The following is a 22300-nucleotide window of genomic DNA, read 5'->3' on the forward strand; positions in this document are numbered from 1 at the left end:
GGTCTCTGGCCCATTCTGGGGTCCTCTGGTCCATTTTGGGGTCTCTGGCCCATTTTGGGGTCCCCTGGTCCATTTTGGGATCTCCTGGTCCATTTCGGGGTCCCACCATCGGGGTCGGGGTCACCTGGTGGCGCTCCAGGAGGTCCCACGGCGGGGTCAAAGGTCAGGGATGACCGTCGGCCTGGGGGTCCTCAGCTGGGGGAGGGGACACGGTGAGGGGGGGGGGTCCTGGCAGGGGGTTTGGGGTCCTGGCAGGGGGTTTAGGATCCTGGCAGGGGATTTGGAGTCCCTTTAGGGTCCTGGAAGGAGATTTAGGGTCCTGGCAGGGAGTTTGGGGTCTCTTTGGGGTCCTGGCAGGGGTTTGGGGTCCTGGCAGGGGGTTTGGGGTCTCTTTGGGGTCCTGGAAGGGGGTTTGGGTCTCTTTGGGGTCCTGGCAGGGGGTTTGGGGTCCTGGAAGGGAGTTTGGGGTCTCTTTGGGGTCCTGGCAGGGGGTTTGGGGTCCTGGCAGGGGGTTTCATACCTGGACGAAGGGATCCACGTGCTCCAAGGAGGGTCTGAAGGCGGGGGGGGGTCCCGGGGGTCTTCTCCAGGTCTCGAAGTCCTCAAATTGGGTCTGGGGGTCTCGATGGGGTTCTGGGGGTCTCCTCCGGGTCTCGGGGTCCTCGAATTGGGTCTGGGGGTCTCGGTGGGGTCTCCTCCAGGTCTCGGGGTCCTCAAATTGGGTCTGGGGGTCTCGGTGGGGTCTCCTCCGGGTCTCGGGGTCCCCGAATTGGGTCTGGGGGTCCCGGGGGGGGGCGACCCCCGGGTTGGGGATCACCCCCCCCTTGGGGGTCCAGGTGAAGTCGTCCAGCTCGTACCAAGAGCCCCCCAAAGAGGGGGGGAGGTCACTGTGGGGAGGGGAAAGGGGGGGGGGTGAGAATTGGGGGAGACCCCCCCCCAAAAAAAAAACAACAAATGGGGGGATTGGGGTGGGAGACCCCCACCCCCAAAAAAAAAATGGGGAATCCGAACTGGGAGACCCCTCCCCCAAACTGGGAGACCCCTCCCCAAACTGGGAACCCGAACTGGGAGACCCCTCCCCCAAACTGGGAACCTGAACTGGGAGACCCCTCCCCCAAACTGGGAACCAGAACTGGGAGACCCCTCCCCAAACTGGGAACCCGAACTGGGAGACCCCTCCCCCAAACTGGGAACCCGAACTGGGAGACCCCTCCCCAAACTGGAAATCCAAATTGGGAGACCCCTCCCCAAACTGGGAACCTGAACTGGGAGACCCCTCCCCAAACTGGGAACCCGAACTGGGAGACCCCTCCCCCAAACTGGGAACCTGAACTGGGAGACCCCTCCCCCAAACTGGGAACCAGAACTGGGAGACCCCTCCCCCAAACTGGGAGACCCCTCCCCAAACTGGAAACCCGAACTGGGACCCCCCTCCCAAACTGGAAATCCAAACTGGGAGACACCTCTCCAAACTGGGAACCTGAACTGGGAGACTCCTCCCCAAACTGGGACCCCAAACTGAGACCCCCCCCCCCCAAACTGGGAACCCAAACTGGGATCCCCCTCCCAAACTGGGAACCCAAACTGGGAATCCGAACTGGTACACCTCCTCCAAACTGGGAGACCCTCCCGAAATGGGGACCCCAAACTGGGAGATCCCCCCCCCCAACTGGAAACCCCAACAGGGACTCCCCCCCCAAACTGGGAATCCAAACTGGGAGATCCCCCCCCCCCAAACTGGGACCCCCCTCCCAAACTGGAAATCCAAACTGGGAGACCCCTCCCCAAACTGGGAACCTGAACTGGGAGACTCCTCCCCGAACTGGGACCCCAAACTGAGACCCCCCCTCAAACTGGGAGACACCCCCCCCAAACTGGGACCCCAAACTGGGACCCCTCCCCTCCCCAACCCGAGGCCCCGCCCCCCCGGCGTAAGCCCCGCCCCCGGGGCGGTACCTGCGGCCGCTCCGCCTCCGGCGGCGCAGCAGGAGCGCGAGGAGGACGAGGCAGGTGAGGAAGAGGATGGTGAGCGCCGCCCCCAGCCCCGCGGCCACTTTGCTGACCCGGCCGGAGCAGCGCGGGCCCGTGTACCAGTACAGCCCCCGCTCCGGACAGCTGGACAGGGGTCAAAGGTCACGCGCTGACCGCTCACTGCCCGCGCAATCCCCCCCTCCCCCCGAGGTCACCGGGGGGTGTGGGGACCCTAAAATGGGAGTTGGGACCCCAAAATTGGAGCTGGGACCCTAAAATGGGTGTTGGGACCCCCAAAATGGGAGTTGGGACCCCAAAATGGGAGTTGGGGACCCTAAAATGGGTGTGGGGACCCCCAAATGGGAGTTGGGACCCCAAAATGGGAGTTGGGACCCCCAAAATGGGTGTTGGGGACCCTAAAATGGGAGTTGGGACCCCAAAATGGGTGTAGGGACCCTAAAATGGGAGTTGGGACCCTAAAATGGGAGTTGGGATCCCCGAAATGGGTGTTGGGGACCCTAAAATGGGTGTTGGGGACCCCAAAATGGGTGTAGGGACCCTAAAATGGGAGTTGGGACCCTAAAATGGGTGTGGGGACCCCCAAAATGGGTGTTGGGGACCCTAAAATGGGAGTTGGGACCCCCAAAATGGGTGTAGGGACCCCCGAAATGGGTGTTGGGGACCCTAAAATGGGTGTTGGGACCCCAAAATGGGTGTTGGGACCCCAAAATGGGAGTTGGGACCCCCAAAATGGGAGTTGGGACCCCCAAAATGGGTGTAGGGACCCTAAAATGGGTGTTGGGACCCCCGAAATGGGAGTTGGGACCCCCCGAGGTCACCGGGGGGTGTTGGGACCCCCGCAGTGGGTGTTGGGACTCCATGGTGGACATCGGGACCCCAGACTGGACACTGGGACCCCGGAGTGGACACTGGGACCCCGCAGTGGGTGCCGTGACCCCGTGATGGACATTAGGACCCCGGAGGGGACATTGTGACCACAGAGTGGACATTGTGACCCCGCGATGTCCCCATGACCCCGTAACGTCCCCCGTGACCCTGTGACATTCCCTGTGACCCCGCGATGTCCCCATGACCCCGTGACATCCCCCGTGACCCCGCGATGTCCCCTGTGACCCTGTGATGTCCCCCGTGACCCCGTGACGTCCCCCATGACCTCACAATGTCCCCTGTGACCCCGCAATGTCCCCCGTGACCCCTGCCAGGCTCCATGACCCCGCAATGTCCCCCATGACCCCGCGATGTCCCCCGTCACCCCGTGAGGTCCCCCATGACCCCGTGACGTCCCCCATGACCCCGCAATGTCCCCCATGACCCCACGACGTTCCCCGTGACCCCGTGACGTCCCCTGTGACCCCGACGTCCCCCATGACCCCACAATGTCCCCCATGACCCCCTGCCAGGCTCCATGACCCCACGATGTCCCCCATGACCCCGTGACGTCCCCCATGACCTCACAATGTCCCCTGTGACCCCGCAATGTCCCCCGTGACCCCGCGATGTCCCCGCGCCCCCGCGCCGTCCCCCGCGCCCCCGGTGGCACTCACAAGCAGCGGGGTCCCTGGCGGGTGACGCGGCAGGCGCCGTGGTGGCAGTCCAGGCCCTGCGGCAGGCTGGGCGTGCAGTTGGTGACGCAGTGCAGGACCCCCGACGTCGTCACCGCGAAGAAAGAGTCACCGTAGCCGGGGGGGGCGCGGAGGTGGCACAGCGCTGGGGGGGACAGCGGGGACATTGGGGACATTGGGGACACTGGGGGACAGGGGGACATTGGGGACATTGGGGACAGTGGGGACACTGAGGACACTGGGGGACAGGGGGACATTGGGGACAGTGGGGACAGTGGGGACATTGGGGGACATTGGGGGACATTGGGGGAACATTGGGGACACTGAGGACACTGGGGGACACTGGGGACATTGGGGACACTGGGGACAGCGGGGACACTGGGGACAGTGGGGACATTGGGGACAGTGGGGGAACATTGGGGACACTGGGGACACTGGGGGACAGGGGGACATTGGGGACAGTGGGGACAGTGGGGACATTGGGGGACAGGGGGACATTGGGGACATTGGGGACATTGGGGACATTGGGGACAGTGGGGACATTGGGGACAGTGGGGGACAGGGGGACATTGGGGACATTGGGGACATTGGGGACAGTGGGGACACTGAGGACACTGGGGGACAGGGGGACATTGGGGACAGTGGGGACAGTGGGGACATTGGGGGACAGGGGGACATTGGGGACATTGGGGACATTGGGGACATTGGGGACAGTGGGGGACAGGGGGACATTGGGGACATTGGGGACACTGGGGACACTGGGGACACTGGGGACATTGGGGACAGTGGGGACATTGGGGACAGTGGGGGACATTGGGGACCTTGGGGACTTTGGGGGTTAGGGACAGGGGACAGGACAGGGGACGTTGGGGGACAGGGGACAGGAGTGGGGTGGTCAGAGGGTCACAGGGTGGTCATGGGGGGTCAGTGGGGTGGTCAGGGGGTCACAGGGTGGTCAATGGGTCAGTGGGGTGGTCAGAGGGTCAGTAGGGTGGTCAGGGGGTCACAGGGTGGTCAGTGGGGTGGTCAGTGGGTCAGCAGGGTGGTCAGTGGGGTGGTCAGTGGGTCAGTGGGGTGGTCAGGGGGTCACAGGGTGGTCGGGGGGGGTCAGAGGTCACAGGGTCAGAAGGGTCAGCGCCCCCCGGCCGCTCTCACCGTCCAGGTCCCACACCTCCCTCATGCCGCTGACCACGGGCTCGGGTCCCACCACCAGGCACAGCACGGCTGGACAGAGTGACCACACGGGTGGACATCACTGGACACGCCCCGGACACGCCCCACAGTCCGGGGCATGTCCGGTGGGGGGGCTGGGGAGGGGTTTTTGGGGTCCGGGCTGGGTTTTTTGGGGTCCGGGGTCAGTTTTGGGGTCCGGGCTGGGTTTTGGGGTCCAGGCTGGTTTTTTGGGGTCCGGGGTCAGTTTTGGGGTCCGGGGTCAGTTTTGGGGTCCGGGGTCAGTTTTGGGGTCCGGGCTGGGTTTTTTTGGGGTCCGGGGTCAGTTTTGGGGTCCGGGCTGGGTTTTTGGGGTCCGGGGTCAGTTTCGGGGTCCGGGCTGGGTTTTTTGGGGTCCGGGGTCAGTTTTGGGGTCCGGGCTGGGTTTTTTGGGGTCTGGGGTCAGTTTCGGGGTCCGGGCTGGGTTTTTGGGGTCCGGGCTGGGTTTTGGGATCCGGGCTGAGTTTTGGGGTCCGGGCTGGGTTTTGGGGTCCGGGCTGGGTTTTTGGGGTCCAGGCTGGGTTTTTTGGGGTCCGGGGTCAGTTTTGGGGTCCGGGCTGGGTTTTTTGGGGTCCGGGCTGGGTTTTGGGGTCCGGGGTCAGTTTTGGGGTCCGGGGTGGTTTTTTGGGGTCCGGGGTCAGTTTTGGGGTCCGGGCTGTGGTTATTTTTGGGGTCCGGGCTGGGTTTTTGGGGTCCAGGGTCAGTTTTGGGGTCCGGGCTGGGTTTTTGGGGTCCGGGGTCAGTTTTGGCGTCCTGGCTGGGTTTTTGGGGTCCGGGGTCAGTTTTGGCGTCCTGGCTGGGTTTTTTGGGGTCCGGGGTCAGTTTTGGGGTCCGGGCTGGGTTTTTGGGGTCCGGGCTGGGTTTTGGGGTCCGGGGTCAGTTTTGGGGTCCGGGCTGGGTTTTTTGGGGTCCGGGCTGGGTTTTGGGGTCCGGGGTCAGTTTTGGGGTCCGGGCTAAGTTTTTAGGGTCCGGGCTGGGTTTTTTGGGGTCTGGGTGGGTTTTTTGGGGTCCGGGCTGGGTTTTTGGGGTCCGGGGTCAGTTTCGGGGTCCGGGCTGGGTTTTTTGGGGTCCGGGGTCAGTTTTGGGGTCCGGGGTGGTTTTTTGGGGTCCGGGGTCAGTTTTGGGGTCCGGGCTGTGGTTATTTTTTGGGGAGGGGGGGACACAGGTGTTACCTACAGGTGTTGTGCCGACACTCGCCCTGCCCGGCCTCCGTCTCCCGCAGCTTCTCCACCAAACCCTTCGTGGTCTCCTGGAACTTCTCCGAGGTGTTCCCGCCCCAGGCCATGGTCAGGAGCACCTGGTGTCCCACCACCACGCTGCCGGACCTTCGGGGACAGGTCACCGGGGGGGTCACGGAGGGGTCAAGGGTCACCCTGACCCACCTCGCCCACCTCGGGGAGCCCTCACCTGAGGCTGGTGATCTCCACGCCCTCGTAGCCGGCGATGGGGCCGTAGATCTTCTTGATCTGCCGCCCCCCAAAAAAAATAAATGGTCACTCGGTCACTCGGTCACTCGGTCACTCCTGAGGGGACATTGGGGGTCCTCAGGTGTGCTCACCTCGCGCCGGAAGTGGTCCTGGAAGGAGCGGAAGGTGTCCGAGCCGGGGTCCTCGAGATCCTCGGAGAAGTTGAAGTTGGTGACGGTCACCTCCATGTCCAGCGCGGCCAGGATGGTCCCGGGGAAGGCTGGAGGGGATGGTGGGGACAAGGGGTCAGTGGGGTGGGGACAGGGGTCAGTGGGTGGGGACAGGGGTCAGTGGAGTGGGGACAGGGGTCAATGGGTGGGGACAGGGGTCAGTGGTGGGGACAGGGGTCAGTGGGTGGGGACAGGGGTCAGTGGGGTGGGACAGGGGTCAGTGGGGTGGGACAGGGGTCAGTGGGTGGGACAGGGGTCAGTGGGGTGGGACAGGGGTCAGTGGGTAGGGACAGGGGTCAGTGGGGTGGGACAGGGGTCAGTGGGGTGAGGACAGGGGTCAGTGGGTGGGGACAGGGGTCAGTGGGGTGGGACAGGGGTCAGTGGGTGGGACAGGGGTCAGTGGGGTGGGACAGGGGTCAGTGGGTAGGGACAGGGGTCAGTGGGGTGGGACAGGGGTCAGTGGGGTGAGGACAGGGGTCAGTGGGTGGGGACAGGGGTCAGTGGGGTGGGACAGGGGTCAGTGGTGGGGACAGGGGTCAGTGGTGGGGACAGGGGTCAGTGGGGTGGGACAGGGGTCAGTGGGTGGGACAGGGGTCAGTGGGGTGGGACAGGGGTCAGTGGTGGGGACAGGGGTCAGTGGGGTGGGGACAGGGGTCAGTGGGGTGGGACACCAGGGTCAGGACCTCCAGGACCTCCAGGATCTCCAGGACCACCAAAGTGACCAGGACCCCCAAGGATCCAAGATGACCAGGACCCCCCAAATCACCAGGACCCCAAGGTGACCCCAGCCCCCCCCCAGGTGACCCCAGCCCCCCCAGAGCCCCCCAGGTGCGGGGCGGGGGGCGTCACTCACGCAGGTTGGTCTCGACGGTGTCGGTGGCGAACTCGCAGCGGGGCCCGGAGTAGGACGGGGAGCAGAGACAGCCCAGAGCCCCAGGGGTGCCCCCGTTGTCACACAGCCCTGGGGGGACACGGGGGGTCAGGGGGACGCGGGGACACCCCGGGGTCAGGGGGGACATGGGGACACCACGGGACAAGGGGGGACACCCAGGGTCAGGGGGGGACACGGGGACACCATGGGACAAGGGGGGACACCCCGGGGTCAGGGGGGGACACGGGGACACCACGGGGTCAGGGGGGACACCCAGGGTCAGGGGGGGACACGGGGACACCACGGGACAAGGGGGGACACCCAGGGTCAGGGGGGGACACGGGGACACCACGGGGTCACGGGGACACCCCGGGGTCAGGGGGGGACATGGGGACACCACAGGACAAGGGGGGGACACCACGGGGTCAGGGGGGGACACGGGGACACTCTGGGTCAGGGGGGGCACCCAGGGGTCAGGGGGGACACGGGGACACCACGGGGTCACGGGGACACCCAGGGTCAGGGGGGGACACGGGGACACTCTGGGTCAGGGGGGGCACCCAGGGGTCAGGGGGGACATGGGGACACCACGGGGTCACGGGGGCACCCAGGGTCAGGGGGACACCCAGGAGTCAGGGGGGGACATGGGGACACCACGGGGTCACGGGGACACCCAGGGTCAGGGGGGACACGGGGACACCCAGGGTCAGGGGGACACCCAGGGTCGGGGGGACAGCCCGGGTCAAGGGGGGGACATGGGGACACCCCGGGACAATGGGGACACCCCCGGGTCAAAGGGGACACCCCAGGTGAGGTCGGGGGGGACACCCCAGGTGAAGGGGACACCCCAGGTGAGGTCATTTCGGGGGGACACTCACATGCAGGAGGACCGGCGGTGGTCCCAGGGCTGGTGGTGGGCGTCGGGAAGGTCTCCTGGGTGGTCCTGGAGGTCCCCAGGGTGGTCATGGAGGTCACCGTGGTGGTCGTTGGTGTGGTAGGGGTCACCTTGGCGGTCGTGGGGGTCACCTGGGTGGTCGTGGATGTCACAGGGGTCACCTGGCCGGTCGCGGAGGTCACCTGAGGGATGGTGGACGTTGCCATGGTGGTCCCTGGAGTGGTCCTGGTGGTCCCCGGGGTGGTCCTGGAGGTCCCAGGGGTGGTGGAGGTTTCCGTGGGTGTCCCCAGAGCAGCGGTGGGTGACGCAGGGGTGACCGCGGTGGTCCCCGGGGTGGCCGTGGACATCTGCAGAGTGGTGGGAGTTGCTGTGGGGGTCACCTGGGTGGTCACGGGGGTCCCTGGGGTCACCGTGGTGGCCTCCAGGGTGGTGGTGGGTGACGTGGGGGTCCCTGGGGTGCTCAGGGTGGTCGCTGGGGTGGTCCCCGTGGTCCCTTCGGTGTCTGTGGTGGTCTCTGGGATGGTTGAGGTGGTCCATGGGGTGTCTGTGGTGCTCCCCGGGGTGCTCAGGGTGGTCCCATCAAGTTCTGGGGTGGTCCCAAGGGTGCCAATGGACACGGTGGAGGTCTCTGGGGTGGTGGTGGTGGTCCTGTCAGTGTCTGTGGTGGTCCCCGGGGTGGTCACGGGGGTCCCTGGGGTGCTCAGGGTGGTCCCATCAAGTTCTGAGGTGGTCCCTGGGGTGGCCGTGGACAATTCAGGGGTGCTGGTGGACACTGTGGACGTGTCTGAGGTGGTCGTGGTGCTCCCTGGGGTGCCAATGGACACCATCGGGGTGGTCCCGATGGTCCATGGGGTGCTCAGGGGGGTCTCCATGGTCCATTCAGTGTCCGTGGTGGCCTCTGGGGTCTCTGAGGTGCTCAGGGTGGTCTCTGGGGTGACCATGGGGGTCCCTGGGGTGGTCGTGGGGGTCCCGTCAGTGCTGCTGGGTGTCACCGTGGTCCGTGGGGTGACTGCGGTGGTCCCACCAGTGTCCGTGGTGGTCTCTGGGATGGCCGTGGTGGTCTCAAGGGTGCCAGTGGACACTGTGGAGGTCCCTGGGGTGGCCGTGGGGGTCCCTGGGGTGATGGTGGACACTGTGGACGTGTCTGAGGTGGTCGTGGTGGTCCCTGGGGTGCTCAAGGTGGTCCATGGGGTGTCTGTGGTGGTCCCTGGGGTGCTTAGGGTGATCCCATCAAGTTCTGTGGTGGTCCCAAGGGTGCCAATGGACATGGTGAGGGTCTCTGGGGTGGCTGCGGTGGTCCCTGGGGTGCTCGGGGTGGTCCTCTCAGTGTCTGGGGTGGTCTCTGGGATGGTCGTGGGGGTCCATGGGATGGTCAGAGTGGTCCCAAGGGTGTCAGTGGTCACTGTGGTGGTCCCTGGAGTGCTCGGGGTGGTCCTTTCAGGTGCCGTGGTGGTCTCTGGGATGGTTGAGGTGGTCCCTGAGGTGCTCGGGGTCGTCTCTGGGATGGTCAGGGTGGTCCCAAGGGTGCCAATGGACACTGTGGGGGTCCCTGGGGTGACCGTGGACAGCCCAGGGGTGCTGGTGGACACTGTGGACGTGTCTGAGGTGGTCGTGGTGCTCCCTGGGGTGCTCAAGGTGGTCCATGGGGTGTCTGTGGTGGTCCCTGGGGTGCTCAGGGTGGTCCCCGGGGTGGTCACAGTGCTCTCTTCCGTGTCCGCGGTGGTCCCCGGGGTGGCTGTGGACATCTCCAGAGTGGTGGGAGTTGCTGTGGGGGTCTCCTGGGTGGTCCTGGGGGTCCCTGGGGTCATCGTGGTGGCGCCCAGGGTGGTGGTGGGTGACATGGGGGTCTCTGGGGTGCTCAGGGTGGTCCCTTCGGTGTCTGTGGTGGTCCCAAGGGTGTCAGCGGTCACTGTGGTGGTCCCTGTGGTGCTCACGGTGGTCTCTGGGGTCCCCGGGGTGCTCAGGGTGGTCCCTTCAGGTGCTGGGGTGGTCTCTGGGATGGTCGTGGTGGTCTCAGGCATAGCTGTGCTGGTCCCAAGGGTGCCGATGGACACTGTGGGGGTCTCTGGGGTGGTCGTGGTGGTCCCATCAAGTTCTGGGGTGGTCCCTGGGGTGCTCATGGTGTTCTCTTCAGTGTCCATGGTGGTCTCTGGGGTGGCTGTGGTGGTCCCTGGGGTGCCAGTGGACACGGTGGAGGTCTCCGGGGTGGTCGTGGTGGTCCCATCAGTGTCTGTGGTGGTCCCCAGGGTGGTCACGGGGGTCCCTGGGGTGCTCAGGGTGGTCCCTTCAGGTGCCGTGGTGGTCTCTGGGATGGTTGTGGGGGTCCATGGGATGGTCACGGTGGTCCCTGGGGTGCTCACGGTGGTCCCCTCGGTGTCCGTGGTGGTCTCAGGCATGGCTGTGGTGGTCCCAAGGGTGCCAATGGACACGGTGAGGGTCTCTGGGGTGACTGCAGTGGTCCCATCAGTGTCTGTGGTGGTCTCTGGGGTGCTCGGGGTGGTCCTCTCGGTGTCTGTGGTGGTCTCTGGGATGGTTGTGGAGGTCCCTGGGGTGGTCACAGTGGTCCCTGGGGTGCTCAGGGTTGTCCCATCAGTGTCTGTGGTGGTCCCTGGGGTGCTGGTGGTGGTCCCCTCGGTGTCCGTGGTGGTCTCTGGGGTGGTCGTGGGGGTCCCTGGGGTGTCTGTGCTGGTCCCCGGGGTGCTCACAGTGCTCTCTTCAGTGTCCGTGGTGGTCTCAGGCATGGCTGTGCTGGTCCCAAGGGTCCCAATGGACACTGTGGGGGTCTCTGGGGTGGCTGTGGTGGTCCCATCAAGTTCTGGGGTGGTCCCTGGGGTGCTCAGGGTGGTCCCTGGGGTGGTCACGGTGCTCTCTTCAGTGTCTGTGGTGGTCCCTTGGGTGGCTGTGGTGGCCCCTGGGGTGTCAATGGACACGGTGGAGGTCTCTGGGGTGGTCGTGGTGGTCCTGTCAGTGTCTGTGGTGGTCCCCAGGGTGGTCACGGTGGTCCCTGGGGTGCCCAGGGTGGTCCCCTCGGTGGCCGTGGTGGTCCCTGGTGTGATCGTCGTGCTCTCTTCAGTGTCCGTGGTGGTCTCAGGCATGGCTGTGGTGGTCCCAAGGGTGCCGATGGACACTGTGGTGGTCCCTGCAGTGCTCAGGGTGGTCCCATCAAGTTCTGGGGTGGTCCCAGGGGTTCCAATGGACACGGTGGAGGTCTCCGGGGTGGTCGTGGTGGTCCCATCAGTGTCTGTGGTGGTCCCCAGGGTGGTCACAGTGGTCCCTGGGGTGCTCAGGGTGGTCCCCAGGGTGCTCAGGGTGCTCTCTTCAGTGTCCGTGGTGGTCTCTGTGGTGGCCATGGTGGTCCCCAGGGTGCCAATGGACATGGTGGGGGTCTCTGGGGTGGCCGTGGTAGTCCCTGGGATGGTTGAGGTGGTCCCTGGGGTGTCTGTGGGGGTGCCCGGGGTGCTCAGGGTGGTCCCATCAAGTTCTGGGGTGGTCCCTGGGGTGGCCATGGTGGTCCCAAGGGGCATGGTGAGAGTCCCTGGGGTGGTCCCGGTGGTCCCTTCAGTGTCTGTGCTGGTCCCCAGGGTGGTAATGGTGGTCCCTGGGGTGGTCCCTGGAGTGCTCAGGGTGGTCCCCTCGGTGTCCGTGGTCGTCTCTGGGATGGTTGAGGTGGTCCCTGGGGTGCTCGGGGTGGTCCCTTCGGTGTCTGTGGTGGTCTCAGGCATGGCTGTGGTGGTCCCAAGGGTGTCAGCGGTCACTGTGGTGGTCCCTGTGGTGCTCAGGGTGGTCTCTGGGGTCCCCGGGGTGCTCAGGGTGGTCCCTTCAGGTGCTGGGGTTGTCTCTGGGATGGTCGTGGTGGTCTCAGGAATGATTGTGCTGATCCCAAGGGTGCCGATGGACACTGTGGGGGTCTCTGGGGTGTCTGTGGTGGTCCCTGAGGTGCTCAGGGTGGTCCCATCAAGTTCTGGGGTGGTCTCTGGGGTGGCTGTGGTGGTCCCAAGGGTGCCAGTGGACATGGTGAGGGTCTCTGGGGTGATCGTGGTGGTCCTATCAGTGTCTGTGCTGGTCCCCAGGGTGGTAACGGGGGTCCCTGGGGTGCTCAGGGTGGTCCCTGGGGTGGTCACGGTGCTCTCTTCAGTGTCCGTGGTGGTCTCTGGGATGGCCGTGGTGGTCCCAAGGGTGCCAGTGGACACTGTGGGGGTCCATGGGGTGACCGTGGACAGCCCAGGGGTGCTGGTGGACACTGTGGACGTGTCCGAGGTGGTCGTGGTGGTCCCTGGGGTGCTCAAGGTGGTCCTCTCGGTGTCCGTGGTGGTCTCTGGGATGGCCGTGGGGGTCCCTGGGGTGCTGGTGGACACTGTGGACGTGTCTGAGGTGGTTATGGTGGTCTCTGGGATGGTTGTGGGGGTCCATGGGATGGTCAGGGTGGTCCCAGGGGTGTCAGTGGTCACTGTGGGGGTCTCCGGGGTGCTCAGGGTGGTCCCCAGGGTGCTCACGGTGCTCTCTTCGGTGCCCATGGTGGTCCCTGGGGTGCCAATGGACATGGTGAGGGTCTCTGGGATGGTCGTGGGGGTCCTGTCAGTGTCTGTGCTGCTCCCCAGGGTGGTCACGGTGGTCCCTGGGGTGCTCAGGGTTGTCCCATCAGTGTCCGTGGTGGTCTCTGGGATGGTTGAGGTGGTCCCTGGGGTGCTCGGGGTGGTCCCTTCGGTGTCTGTGGTGGTCCCAAGGGTGTCAGTGGACACCGTGGTGGTCCCTGAGGTGCTCAGGGTGGTCCCATCAAGTTCTGGGGTGGTCCCTGGGGTGGCCATGGTGGTCCCAAGGGTGCCAATGGACATGGTGAGGGTCTCTGGGGTGACTGCAGTGGTCCCATCAGTGTCTGTGGGGGTCCATGGGGTGGTTGAGGTTGTCCCTGGGGTGCTCAGGGTGGTCCCCAGGGTGCTCACAGTGCTCTCTTCGGTGTCCGTGGTGGTCCCTAGGGTGGCTGCAGTGGTCCCAAGGGTGCCAATGGACACTGTGGGGGTCCCTGGGGTGGCCGTGGACAACTCAGGTGTGCTGGTGGACACTGTGGACGTGTCTGAGGTGGTCGTGGTGGTCTCTGGGATGGTTGAGGTGGTCCATGGGGTGCTCGGGGTGGTTCCATCAGTGTCTGTGGTGGTCTCAGGCATGGCTGTGGTGGTCCCAAGGGTGCCAATGGACACTGTGGGGGTCCCTGGGGTGCTGGTGGACACTGTGGACGTGTCTGAGGTGGTCGTGGTGGTCTCTGGGATGGTTGAGGTGGTCCCTGGGGTGTCTGTGGAGGTCCCTGGGGTGCTCTGGGTGGTCCCCTCGGTGTCCGTGGTGGTCTCTGGGATGGTCGTGGGGGTCCATGGGATGGTCAGGGTGGTCCCAAGAGTGTCAGTGGTCACTGTGGTGGTCCCCGGGGTGCTCACGGTGCTCTCTTCAGTGTCCGTGGTGGTCCCTGAGGTGCTCGGGGTGGTCCCTGGGGTGTCTCTGGTGGTCCCTGAGGTGCTCGGGGTGGTCCCTGGGGTGTCCGTGGTGGTCTCTGGAGTGCTTGGAGTGGTCCCATCGGTGTCTGGGGTGGTCCCTGAGGTGCTCAGGGTGGTCCCTGGTGTCCCTGAGGTGCTCACGGGGATCTCGAGGGTGTCCGTGGTGGTCTCTGGGATGGCTGAGGTGGTCCCTTCAGTGCCCAGAGTGGTCCCATCAGTGTCCGTGGTGGTCCATGATGTGCTCAGGGTGGTCCCTGGGGTGTCTCTGGTGGTCCCTGTGGTCCCTGGGGTGTCCGTGGTGGTCCCTGAGGTGCTCAGGGTGGTCTCTGTGGTGGTCTCTGGGGTCCCTAGGGTGCTCAGGGTGGTCCCTTCAGTGTCCCTGGTGGTCTCAGGGGTCCCTGAGGTGCTCACGGGGGTCTCGGGGGTGTCCGTGGCGGTCTCTGGAGTGGTTGGAGTGGTCCCATCAGTGTCTGTGGTGGTCCCTGGAGTATCTGAGGTGGTCCCTGGGGTGCTCTCTGTGGTCCCTGGGGTCTCTGTGGTGCTCACGGGGGTCTCTGGGGTGGTCCCCTCGGTGTCTGTGGTGGTCTCTGGGATGGTTGAGGTGCTCAGGGTGGTCCCAGCAGGTTCTGTGCTGGTCCCTGGGGTGCTCAGGGTGGTCCCTGGGGTGGTCCCGGTGGTCCCTGAGGTGTCCATGGTGGTCCCAAGGGTGCTCAGAGTGCTCCCTTCAGCGCTGGTGGTCCCTGTGGTGCTCACGGGGGTCTCTGAGGTGGTCTCTGGGGTGTCCGTGGTGGTCTCTGGAGTGGTTGGAGTGGTCCCATCAGTGTCTGTGGTGGTCCCTGGAGTATCTGAGGTGGTCCCTGGGGTGCTCTCTGTGGTCCCTGGGGTCTCTGTGGTGCTCACGGGGGTCTCTGGGGTGGTCCCCTCGGTGTCCGTGGTGGTCTCTGGGATGGTTGAGGTGGTCCCTGAGGTGCTCGGGGTGGTCTCTGGGGTCCCTGAGGTGCTCACAGTGGTCTCGGGGGTGTCTGTGGTGGTCCCTGAGGTGCTCGGGGTGGTCTCTGGGGTCCCTGAGGTGCTCACAGTGGTCCCCTCGGTGTCTGTGGTGGTCTCTGGAGTATCCAAGGTGGTCCCTGGGGTGCTCAGGATGTCCGAGGTGGTCCCTGGCGTGTCCGTGGTGGCCTCTGGGGTCTCTGAGGTGCTCAGGGTGTCCGTGGTGGTCTCTGTAGTGGTTGGAGTGGACCCATCAGTGTCTGTGGTGGTCCCTGAGGTGCTCACGGTGGTCCCCTCGGTGTCTATGGTGGTCTCTGGGATGGTTGGGGTGGTCTCTGGGGTCCCCAGGGTGCTCAGGGTGGTCCATTCAGGTTCTGTGCTGGTCCCTGGGGTGGTCCCGATGGTCCCTGGGGTGTCTGGGGTGGTCCCTGAGGTGCTCATGGTGGTCTCTGGGGTGTCCGTGGTGGTCTCAAGGGTGCTCAGGGTGGTCTCTGGGGTCCCTGGGGTCTCTGTGCTGGTCTCTGGGGTCTCTGGAGTGCTCAGGGTGGTCCCTGGGGTGGTCCCGGTGGTCCCCTCGGTGTCTGTGGTGGTCTCTGGGATGATTGAGGCGCTCAGGGTGGTCTCAGCAGGTTCTGTGCTGGTCCCTGGGGTGGTCCTGGTGGTCCCTGAGGTGTCCATGGTGGTCCCAAGGGTGCTCAGAGTGCTCCCTTCAGCGCTGGTGGTCCCTGAGGTGCTCAGGGGGGTCTCTGAGGTGGTCCCTGGCGTGTCCGTGGTGGTCTCTGGAGTGGTTGGAGTGGTCTCTTCAGTGTCCATGGTGGTCTCTGGGGTGCTCAGGGTGGTCCCTGGGGTGGTCCCGGTGGTCCCCTCGGTGTCTGTGGTGGTCCCTGGGATGGTTGAGGTGCTCAGGGTGGTCCCATCAGGTTCTGTGCTGGTCCCTGGGGTGGTCCCGATGGGCCCTGAGGTGCTCAGGGTGGTTCCAGCGTGTGTTGTGGGGGTCCCTGGGGTGGCCGTGGGGGTCTCTGGGGTGCCTGTGGACACTGTGGACATGTCTGAGGTGGTCGTGGTGGTCCTGTCAGTGCTGGTGGACACTGTGGTGATCTCTGGGGTGGTCCTGGTGGTCCCTGGGGTGTCCATGGTGGTCTCTGGGATGGTTGAGGTCCCTGAGGTGCTCACGGTGGTCTCGGGGGTGTCTGTGGTGGTCCCTGGGGTGCCCAGGGTGGTCCCCTCAGTGTCTGTGGTGGTCTCTGGGATGGTTGAGGTGCTCAGGGTGGTCCCATCAGGTTCTGTGCTGGTCCCTGGGGTGGTCCCGATGGTCCATGGGGTGCTCATGGTGGTCCCTTCGGTGTCCCTGGTGGTCTCTGGGGTCTCTGAGGTGCTCAGGGTGTCCGTGGTGGTGTCTGGAGTGGTTGGAGTGGTCCCATCAGTGTCTGGGGTGGTCCCTGTGGTCCATGGGGTGGTCCCGGCGGCCTCTGTGGTGCTCACAGTGGTCCCTGGGGTGCTCAGGGTGGTCCCATCAAGTTCTGGGGTGGTTTCTGGGGTGACCATGGGGGTCTCTGGGGTGGTCGTGGGGGTCCCGTCGGTGCTGCTGGGTGTCACCGTGGTCTCTGGGATGGTCGGGGTTGTCCCATCAGGTGTCGTGGTGGTCCATGGGGCGGTCCAGGTGGTCCCTGGGGTGCTCACGGTGGTCTCTGCGGTCCCGGGGGTCTCTGGGGTGTCCGTGGTGGTCTCTGGAGTGGTTGGAGTGGTCCCCTCAGTGTCTGTGGTGGTCCATGACGTGCTCAGGGTGGTCCCTGGGGTGTCTCTGGTGGTCCCTGTGGTCCCTGGGGTGGTCCCGGTGGCCTCTGTGGTGGTCTCTGGAGTATCTGAGGTGGCCCCTGAGGTGCTCAGGGTGGTCTCTGTGGTCCCTGGGGTCTGTGAGGTGCTCAGGGTGTCCGTGGTGGTCTCTGGGATGGTTGAGGTGGTCCCTTCAGTGTCTGTGGTGGTCTCTGTGGTGTCCGTGGTGGTCTCAAGGGTGCTCAGGGTGGTCTCTGTGGTGGCCTCTGAGGTGCTCAAGGTGGTCCCTGGGGTGGTCCCGGTGGTCCCCTCGGTGTCTGTGGTGGTCTCTGGGATGGTTGAGGTGCTCAGGGTGGTCCCAGCAGGTTCTGTGCTGGTCCCTGGGGTGGTCCCAGTGGTCCCTGAGGTGTCCATGGTGGTCCCAAGGGTGCCCAGAGTGCTCCCTTCAGCGCTGGTGGTCCCTGTGGTGCTCAGGGGGGTCTCTGAGGTGGTCTCTGGGGTCTCTGAGGTGCTCAGGGTGTCCGTGGTGGTCTCTGGAGTGGTTGGAGTGGTCCCATCAGTGTCTGGGGTGGTCTCTGGAGTATCCGAGGTGGTCCCTGGGGTGCTCAGGGTCGTCCCCTCAGTGTCTGTGGTGGTCTCTGGGATGGTTGAGGTGGTCCCCTCGGTGTCTGTGGTGGTCCATGATGTGCTCAGGGTGGTCCCTGGGGTGTCTCGGGTGGTCCCTGTGGTCCCTGGGGTGGTCCCGGTGGCCTCTGTGGTGCTCAGGGTGGTCTCTGTGCTGGTCTCTGGGGTCTCTGGAGTGCTCAGGGTGGTCCCATCAGTGTCTGTGGTGGTCCCTGGGGTCCCTGTGGTCCTCATGGTGGTTTCTGGGGTCTCTGAGGTGGTCTCTGGGGTGTCCGTGGTGGTCCCAAGGGTGCTCACGGTGGCCTCTGAGGTGCTCAGGGTGGTCTCTGGGGTCCCTGGGCTGCTCAGGGTGGTCCATGAGGTGGTCCATGGGGTCGTCCCGGTGGCCTCTGAGGTGCTCACGGTGGTCTCTGTGGCGGTCTCAGGGGTCCCCTGGGTGCTCAGGGTGGTCCCATCAAGTTCTGGGGTGGTCTCTGGGGTGACCATGGGGGTCTCTGGGGTGGTCGTGGGGGTCCCGTCGGTGCTGCTGGGTGTCACCGTGGTCTCTGGGATGGTCGGGGTCGTCCCATCAGGTGTCGTGGTGGTCCATGGGGCGGTCCAGGTGGTCCCTGGGGTGCTCACGGTGGTCTCTGCGGTCCCGGGGGTCTCTGGGGTGTCCGTGGTGGTCTCTGGAGGGGTTGGAGTGGTCCCCTCAGTGTCTGTGGTGGTCCATGACGTGCTCAGGGTGGTCCCTGGGGTATCCGTGGTGGTCTCAAGGGTGCTCAGGGTGGTCTCTGTGGTGGTCCCGATGGTCCATGGGGTGCTCCGGGTGGTCCCTTCAGTGTCAGTGGTGGTTCCTGGGGTGTCTGCGGTGGTCCCTGAAGTGCTCAGGGTGGTCCCTGGGGTGTCCGTGGTGGTCTCTGGAGTGGTCGGAGTGGTCCCATCAGGTTCTGTGCTGGTCCCTGAGGTGCTGAGGGTGGTCTCTGAGGTCTCTGTGGTGCTCACGGTGGTCTCTGGGGTGGTCTCTGGGGTCCCTGGAGTGCTCAGGGTGGTCCCCTCAGTGTCTTTGGTGGTCTCTGGGATGGTTGAGGTGGTCCCTTCAGTGCTCAGGGTGGTCCCATCAGGTTCTGTGCTCGTCCCTGGGGTGGTCCCAATGGTCTCTGTGGTGCTCAGGGTGGTCCCCTCAGTGTCCGTGGTGGTCCATGACGTGCTCAGGGTGGTCTCTGGGGTCCCTGGGGTCTCTGTGCTCGTCTCCGGGGTCTCTGTGGTGCTCAGGGTGGTCCCTGCGGTGGTCCCGGTGGTCCCTGGGGTGTCTGTGGTGGTCTCTGGAGTATCCGAGGTGGTCTCTGGGGTGGTCAGGGTGGTCTCCGTGGTCCTTGAGGTGTCCGTGGTGGTCTCTGGGGTCTCTGTGGTGCTCAGGGTGGTCCCCTCGGTGTCTGTGGTGGTCCATGACGTGCTCAGGGTGGTCCCTGAGGTGTCCATGGTGGTCCCAAGGGTGCCCAGAGTGCTCCCTTCAGCGCTGGTGGTCCCTGTGGTGCTCACGGGGGTCTCTGTCGTGGTCTCTGGGGTCTCTGAGGTGCTCAGGGTGTCCGTGGTGGTCCATGGAGTGGTTGGAGTGGTCCCCTCAGTGTCTGTGGTGGTCCATGATGTGCTCATGGTGGTCTCTGTGGTGGTCCCTGGGGTGTCCGTGGTGGTCTCTGGGGTCCCTGAGGTGCTCAGGGTGGTCCCATCAGGTGTCGTGCTGCTCTCAGGGGTCTCTGGAGTGCTCAGGGTGGTCCCTGGGGTGGTCCCGGTGGTCCCATCAGTGTCTGTGGTGGTCTCTGGAGTATCCGAGGTGGTCCCTGTGGTGTTCAGGGTGGTCTCTGAGGTGCTCACGGGGGTCCCTGTGGCGGTCTCTGGGGTGCCCAGGGTGGTCCCCTCGGTGTCCGTGGTGGTCTCTGCGGTGGCCCCGGTGGTCTCTCTGGTGGTCTCTGAGGTCTCTGCGGTCTCTGGAGTGCTCAGGGTGGTCCATGAGGTGATCACGGTGGTCTCTGGGGTCTCCGTGGTGGTCTCGGGGGTCTCTGAGGTGCTCACAGTGGTCTCGGGGGTCTCGGGGGTCCCCTGGGCGCTGGTTGTTCCCGCGATGGCGGCTGCGGGGGGGAGGGGCTGGGGTGAGCAGAGACCTCCCGACCTTCACCTTCCTCCCCCTCCTCCTCCTCCTCCTCTTCCTCCTCCTCTTCCTCCTCCCCCCCCTCACCCCCCTCCAGCCGCTCCCCGTCGTCCCCACCCTTCCACCTCTTCCTCTTCCTCCTCCGTCCTGCTCTTCCTCCTCCTTCTCCTCCTCCTCCTCCGAGCCCTTCAGACCACGGGCCCCTGCAACCCCAGCTCCTCCTCTTCCTCTTCTTCATCCCCTTCATCTTCATCCTCCTCCTCCTCCTCTTCTGACTCTTCATCCTCCTCTTCCTCCAAGACCCCCAACCTCTCCCCACCATCCTCTTCCTCCCCCGTGTCCCCTCACCTGTGATGACACAGGTGAGGATGGTGAAGGTCTGTCCCCCCCCAATGTCCCCTCACCTGTGATGACACAGGTGAGGATGATGAAGGTCTGTCCCCCCCAATGTCCCCTCACCTGTGATGACCCAGGTGAGGATGATGAAGGTCTGTCCCCCCCAATGTCCCCTCACCTGTGATGACCCAGGTGAGGATGATGAAGGTCTGTCCCCCCCCAATGTCCCCTCACCTGTGATGACCCAGGTGAGGATGATGAAGGTCTGTCCCCCCCCCAATGTCCCCTCACCTGTGATGACCCAGGTGAGGATGATGAAGGTTCCCCCCAATGTCCCCTCACCTGTGATGACCCAGGTGAGGATGATGAAGGTCTGTCCCCCCCCCAATGTCCCCTCACCTGTGATGACACAGGTGAGGATGATGAAGGTTCCCCCCAATGTCCCCTCACCTGTGATGACCCAGGTGAGGATGATGAAGGTTCCCCCCAATGTCCCCTCACCTGTGATGACCCAGGTGAGGATGATGAAGGTTCCCCCCAATGTCCCCTCACCTGTGATGACCCAGGTGAGGATGATGAAGGTCTGTCCCCCCCCCAATGTCCCCTCACCTGTGATGACACAGGTGAGGATGATGAAGATCCCCCCAATGTCCCCTCACCTGTGATGACACAGGTGAGGATGATGAAGGTCTGTCCCCCCCCAATGTCCCCTCACCTGTGATGACACAGGTGAGGATGATGAAGGTCTGTCCCCCCCCCAATGTCCTCTCACCTGTGATGGCGCAGAGGTGAGGATGATGAAGGTCCCCCGTGTCCCCCGCCATGGCCGCCTCCTGTCCCCGTCTGGGCGCGCTGTCCCCGCGGCCGGTGACAAAATCAGGGCTGGGTGGGGGGGACAGGGGGTGGCCCCGGACCTTTGTCCCCGCGCTTGGGCAGGCGGGGGGGAGGTGACAGTGACCGGTGACACGAGGGTGACACAGGAGCGGGACACAGCGAGAATGCGGCGGGCCGCGCCCCGAGCTCCGAGCTGCCACCGCTGTCACCGGAGAGGGGACGGGGACACGGGGGTGGCACCAGGATTGGTGGGGACACGGGGATGGGGACACGGTGGTGGCACCGGGGTCACGGGGACATGGAGGTGTCCTGGTGGCCATTGGGGACATGGGGACGCAGAGATGTCACCGGGGTCAATGGGGACATGGAAGTGTCACCAGGATCGGTTGGGACACGGGGATGGGGACATGGAGGTGGCACCGGGGTCATGGGGACATGGAAGTGTCCTGGTGGCCACTGGGGACATGGAGTTGAGGACATGGAGGTGGCACCAAGATCAGTGGGGACACGGGGGTGGCACCAGGATTGGTGGGGGACACAGGTGTGGGGACACGGTGGTGGCACCGGGGTCATGGGGACATAGAGGGGTCCTGGTGCCACTGGGGACTTGGGGACGCAGAGATGTCACCGGGGTCAGTGGGGACGTGGAAGTGTCACCAGGGTTGGTGGGGACACGAGGATGGGGACATGGAGGTGTCCTGGTGGCCATTGGGGACATGGAGTTGGGGGACACGGAGGTGGCACCAGGGTGAGTGGGGACACAGGGATGGGGACATGGAGGTGGCACCGGAGTCATGGGGACATGGAGGTGTCCTGGTGGCCACTGGGGACATGGAGTTGGGGACACGGAGGTGGCACCGAGATCGGTGGGGACACAGAGGTGGCACCGAGATTGGTGGGGACACAGGGATGGGGACACGGTGGTGGCACCGGGGTCATGGGGACACAGAGGTGTCCTGGTGGCCATTGGGGACACGGAGTTGGGACACGGAGGTGTCCTGGTGGCCGTGTGGCCATGGGGACCTGGTGGCCACCAGGGACATGGAGTTGGGGACACGGAGGTGTCACCAAGGTCAGTGGGGACGTGGAGGTGTCCTTTGGGCCACTGGGGACTTGGGGACGCAGAGATGTCACCGGAGGTCATGGGGACATGGAGGTGTCCTGGTGGCCACCAGGGACACGGAGCTGGGGACACAGAAGTGTCACCAGGGTCGGTGGGGACACCAGCCTTGGGTGGCCCGAGGAGGACACAGGGATTGTGTCCCAGCGTGTCCCAGTACACACCCAGTACATCCCAGTGCCCCGCCAGTCCCTCCCAGTATGTCCCAGTACGTCCCTGCATCCTCCCAGTATCCCCCCAGTTGCCTCCCAGTGTCTCCCAGTATGTCCCACTGCCCTCCCAGTTTGTCCCAGTATCCCCCCAGTCCCTCCCAGTCCCTCCCAGTCCCTCCCAGTTTGTCCCAGTATCCCCCCAGTACTCCCGCCACTATATCCCAGTCCATCCCAGTGTCTCCCAGTATCCCCCTAGTGCCCTCCCAGTCGCTCCCAGTACATCCCAGTTCCCTCCCAGTCGCTCCCAGTTTGTCCCAGTGCCCCACCAGTCCTTCCCAGTATGTCCCAGTACATCCCAGCATCCTCCCGGTATCCCCCCAGTGCCCTCCCAGTATGTCCCAGTACCCCCCCAGTGCCCTCCCAGTGTCTCCCAGAACATCCCAGTTCCCTCCCAGTCACTCCCAGTGTCTCCCAGTATGTCCCAGTTCCCTCCCAGTACATCCCAGCATCCCCCCAGTATCCCCCCAGTGCCCTCCCAGTCCCTCCCAGTGTCTCCCAGTATCCCCCAAGTGCACTCCCAGTATGTCCCAGTACATCCCAGTTCCCTCCCAGTTCCCTCCCAGTCTGTCCCGGTGCCCTCCCAGTGTCTCCCCGGGTGTCCCCGGTGACGTCACCGCGGGGCGGGGCCGCACCTGCGC

General features: G+C 65.0%; 1 protein-coding gene across 1 annotated transcript; it reads right to left on the minus strand.

The window, feature by feature from the left end:
• Nucleotides 1-156: 156 nt before the first annotated feature.
• On the minus strand, nucleotides 157-20320 carry LOC136304647 (mucin-3A-like). Its single transcript, XM_066208143.1, has 14 exons — nucleotides 20212-20320; nucleotides 19998-20105; nucleotides 19788-19895; nucleotides 19188-19508; nucleotides 8149-19140; nucleotides 7253-7360; nucleotides 6322-6449; nucleotides 6171-6229; nucleotides 5940-6088; nucleotides 4710-4778; nucleotides 3537-3699; nucleotides 1957-2115; nucleotides 521-887; nucleotides 157-195 (listed from the first exon to the last, which is right to left on the minus strand). The coding sequence occupies exons 1-14, from the start codon at nucleotides 20318-20320 to the stop codon at nucleotides 157-159; spliced, it is 12879 nt and encodes a 4292-aa protein (XP_066064240.1).
• Between the last annotated feature and the right edge of the window lie 1980 nt (nucleotides 20321-22300).

This window comes from Chamaea fasciata, unplaced genomic scaffold, assembly GCF_029207755.1.
Source record: "Chamaea fasciata isolate MVZ Bird 193981 ecotype frontalis unplaced genomic scaffold, bChaFas1.0.hap1 SCAF_137, whole genome shotgun sequence".
In the NCBI taxonomy this organism is placed as follows: domain Eukaryota; kingdom Metazoa; phylum Chordata; class Aves; order Passeriformes; family Sylviidae; genus Chamaea; species Chamaea fasciata.

What these genes read in the sequence shown, in the direction of transcription:
- LOC136304647 (XM_066208143.1), bottom strand. Translation starts at nt 20,320, where the DNA reads ATGGCGGGGGACACGGGGGACCTTCATCATCCTCACCTCTGCGCCATC. An exon ending in CCTCACCTGGGTCATCACAG is followed by an intron (nt 19,896 to 19,997) that starts GTGAGGGGACAT and finishes GTGTCATCACAG; the next exon opens with GTGAGGGGACATTGGGGGGG. An exon ending in ACGTGGATCCCTTCGTCCAG is followed by an intron (nt 196 to 520) that starts GTATGAAACCCC and finishes CCCCTCCCCCAG; the next exon opens with CTGAGGACCCCCAGGCCGAC.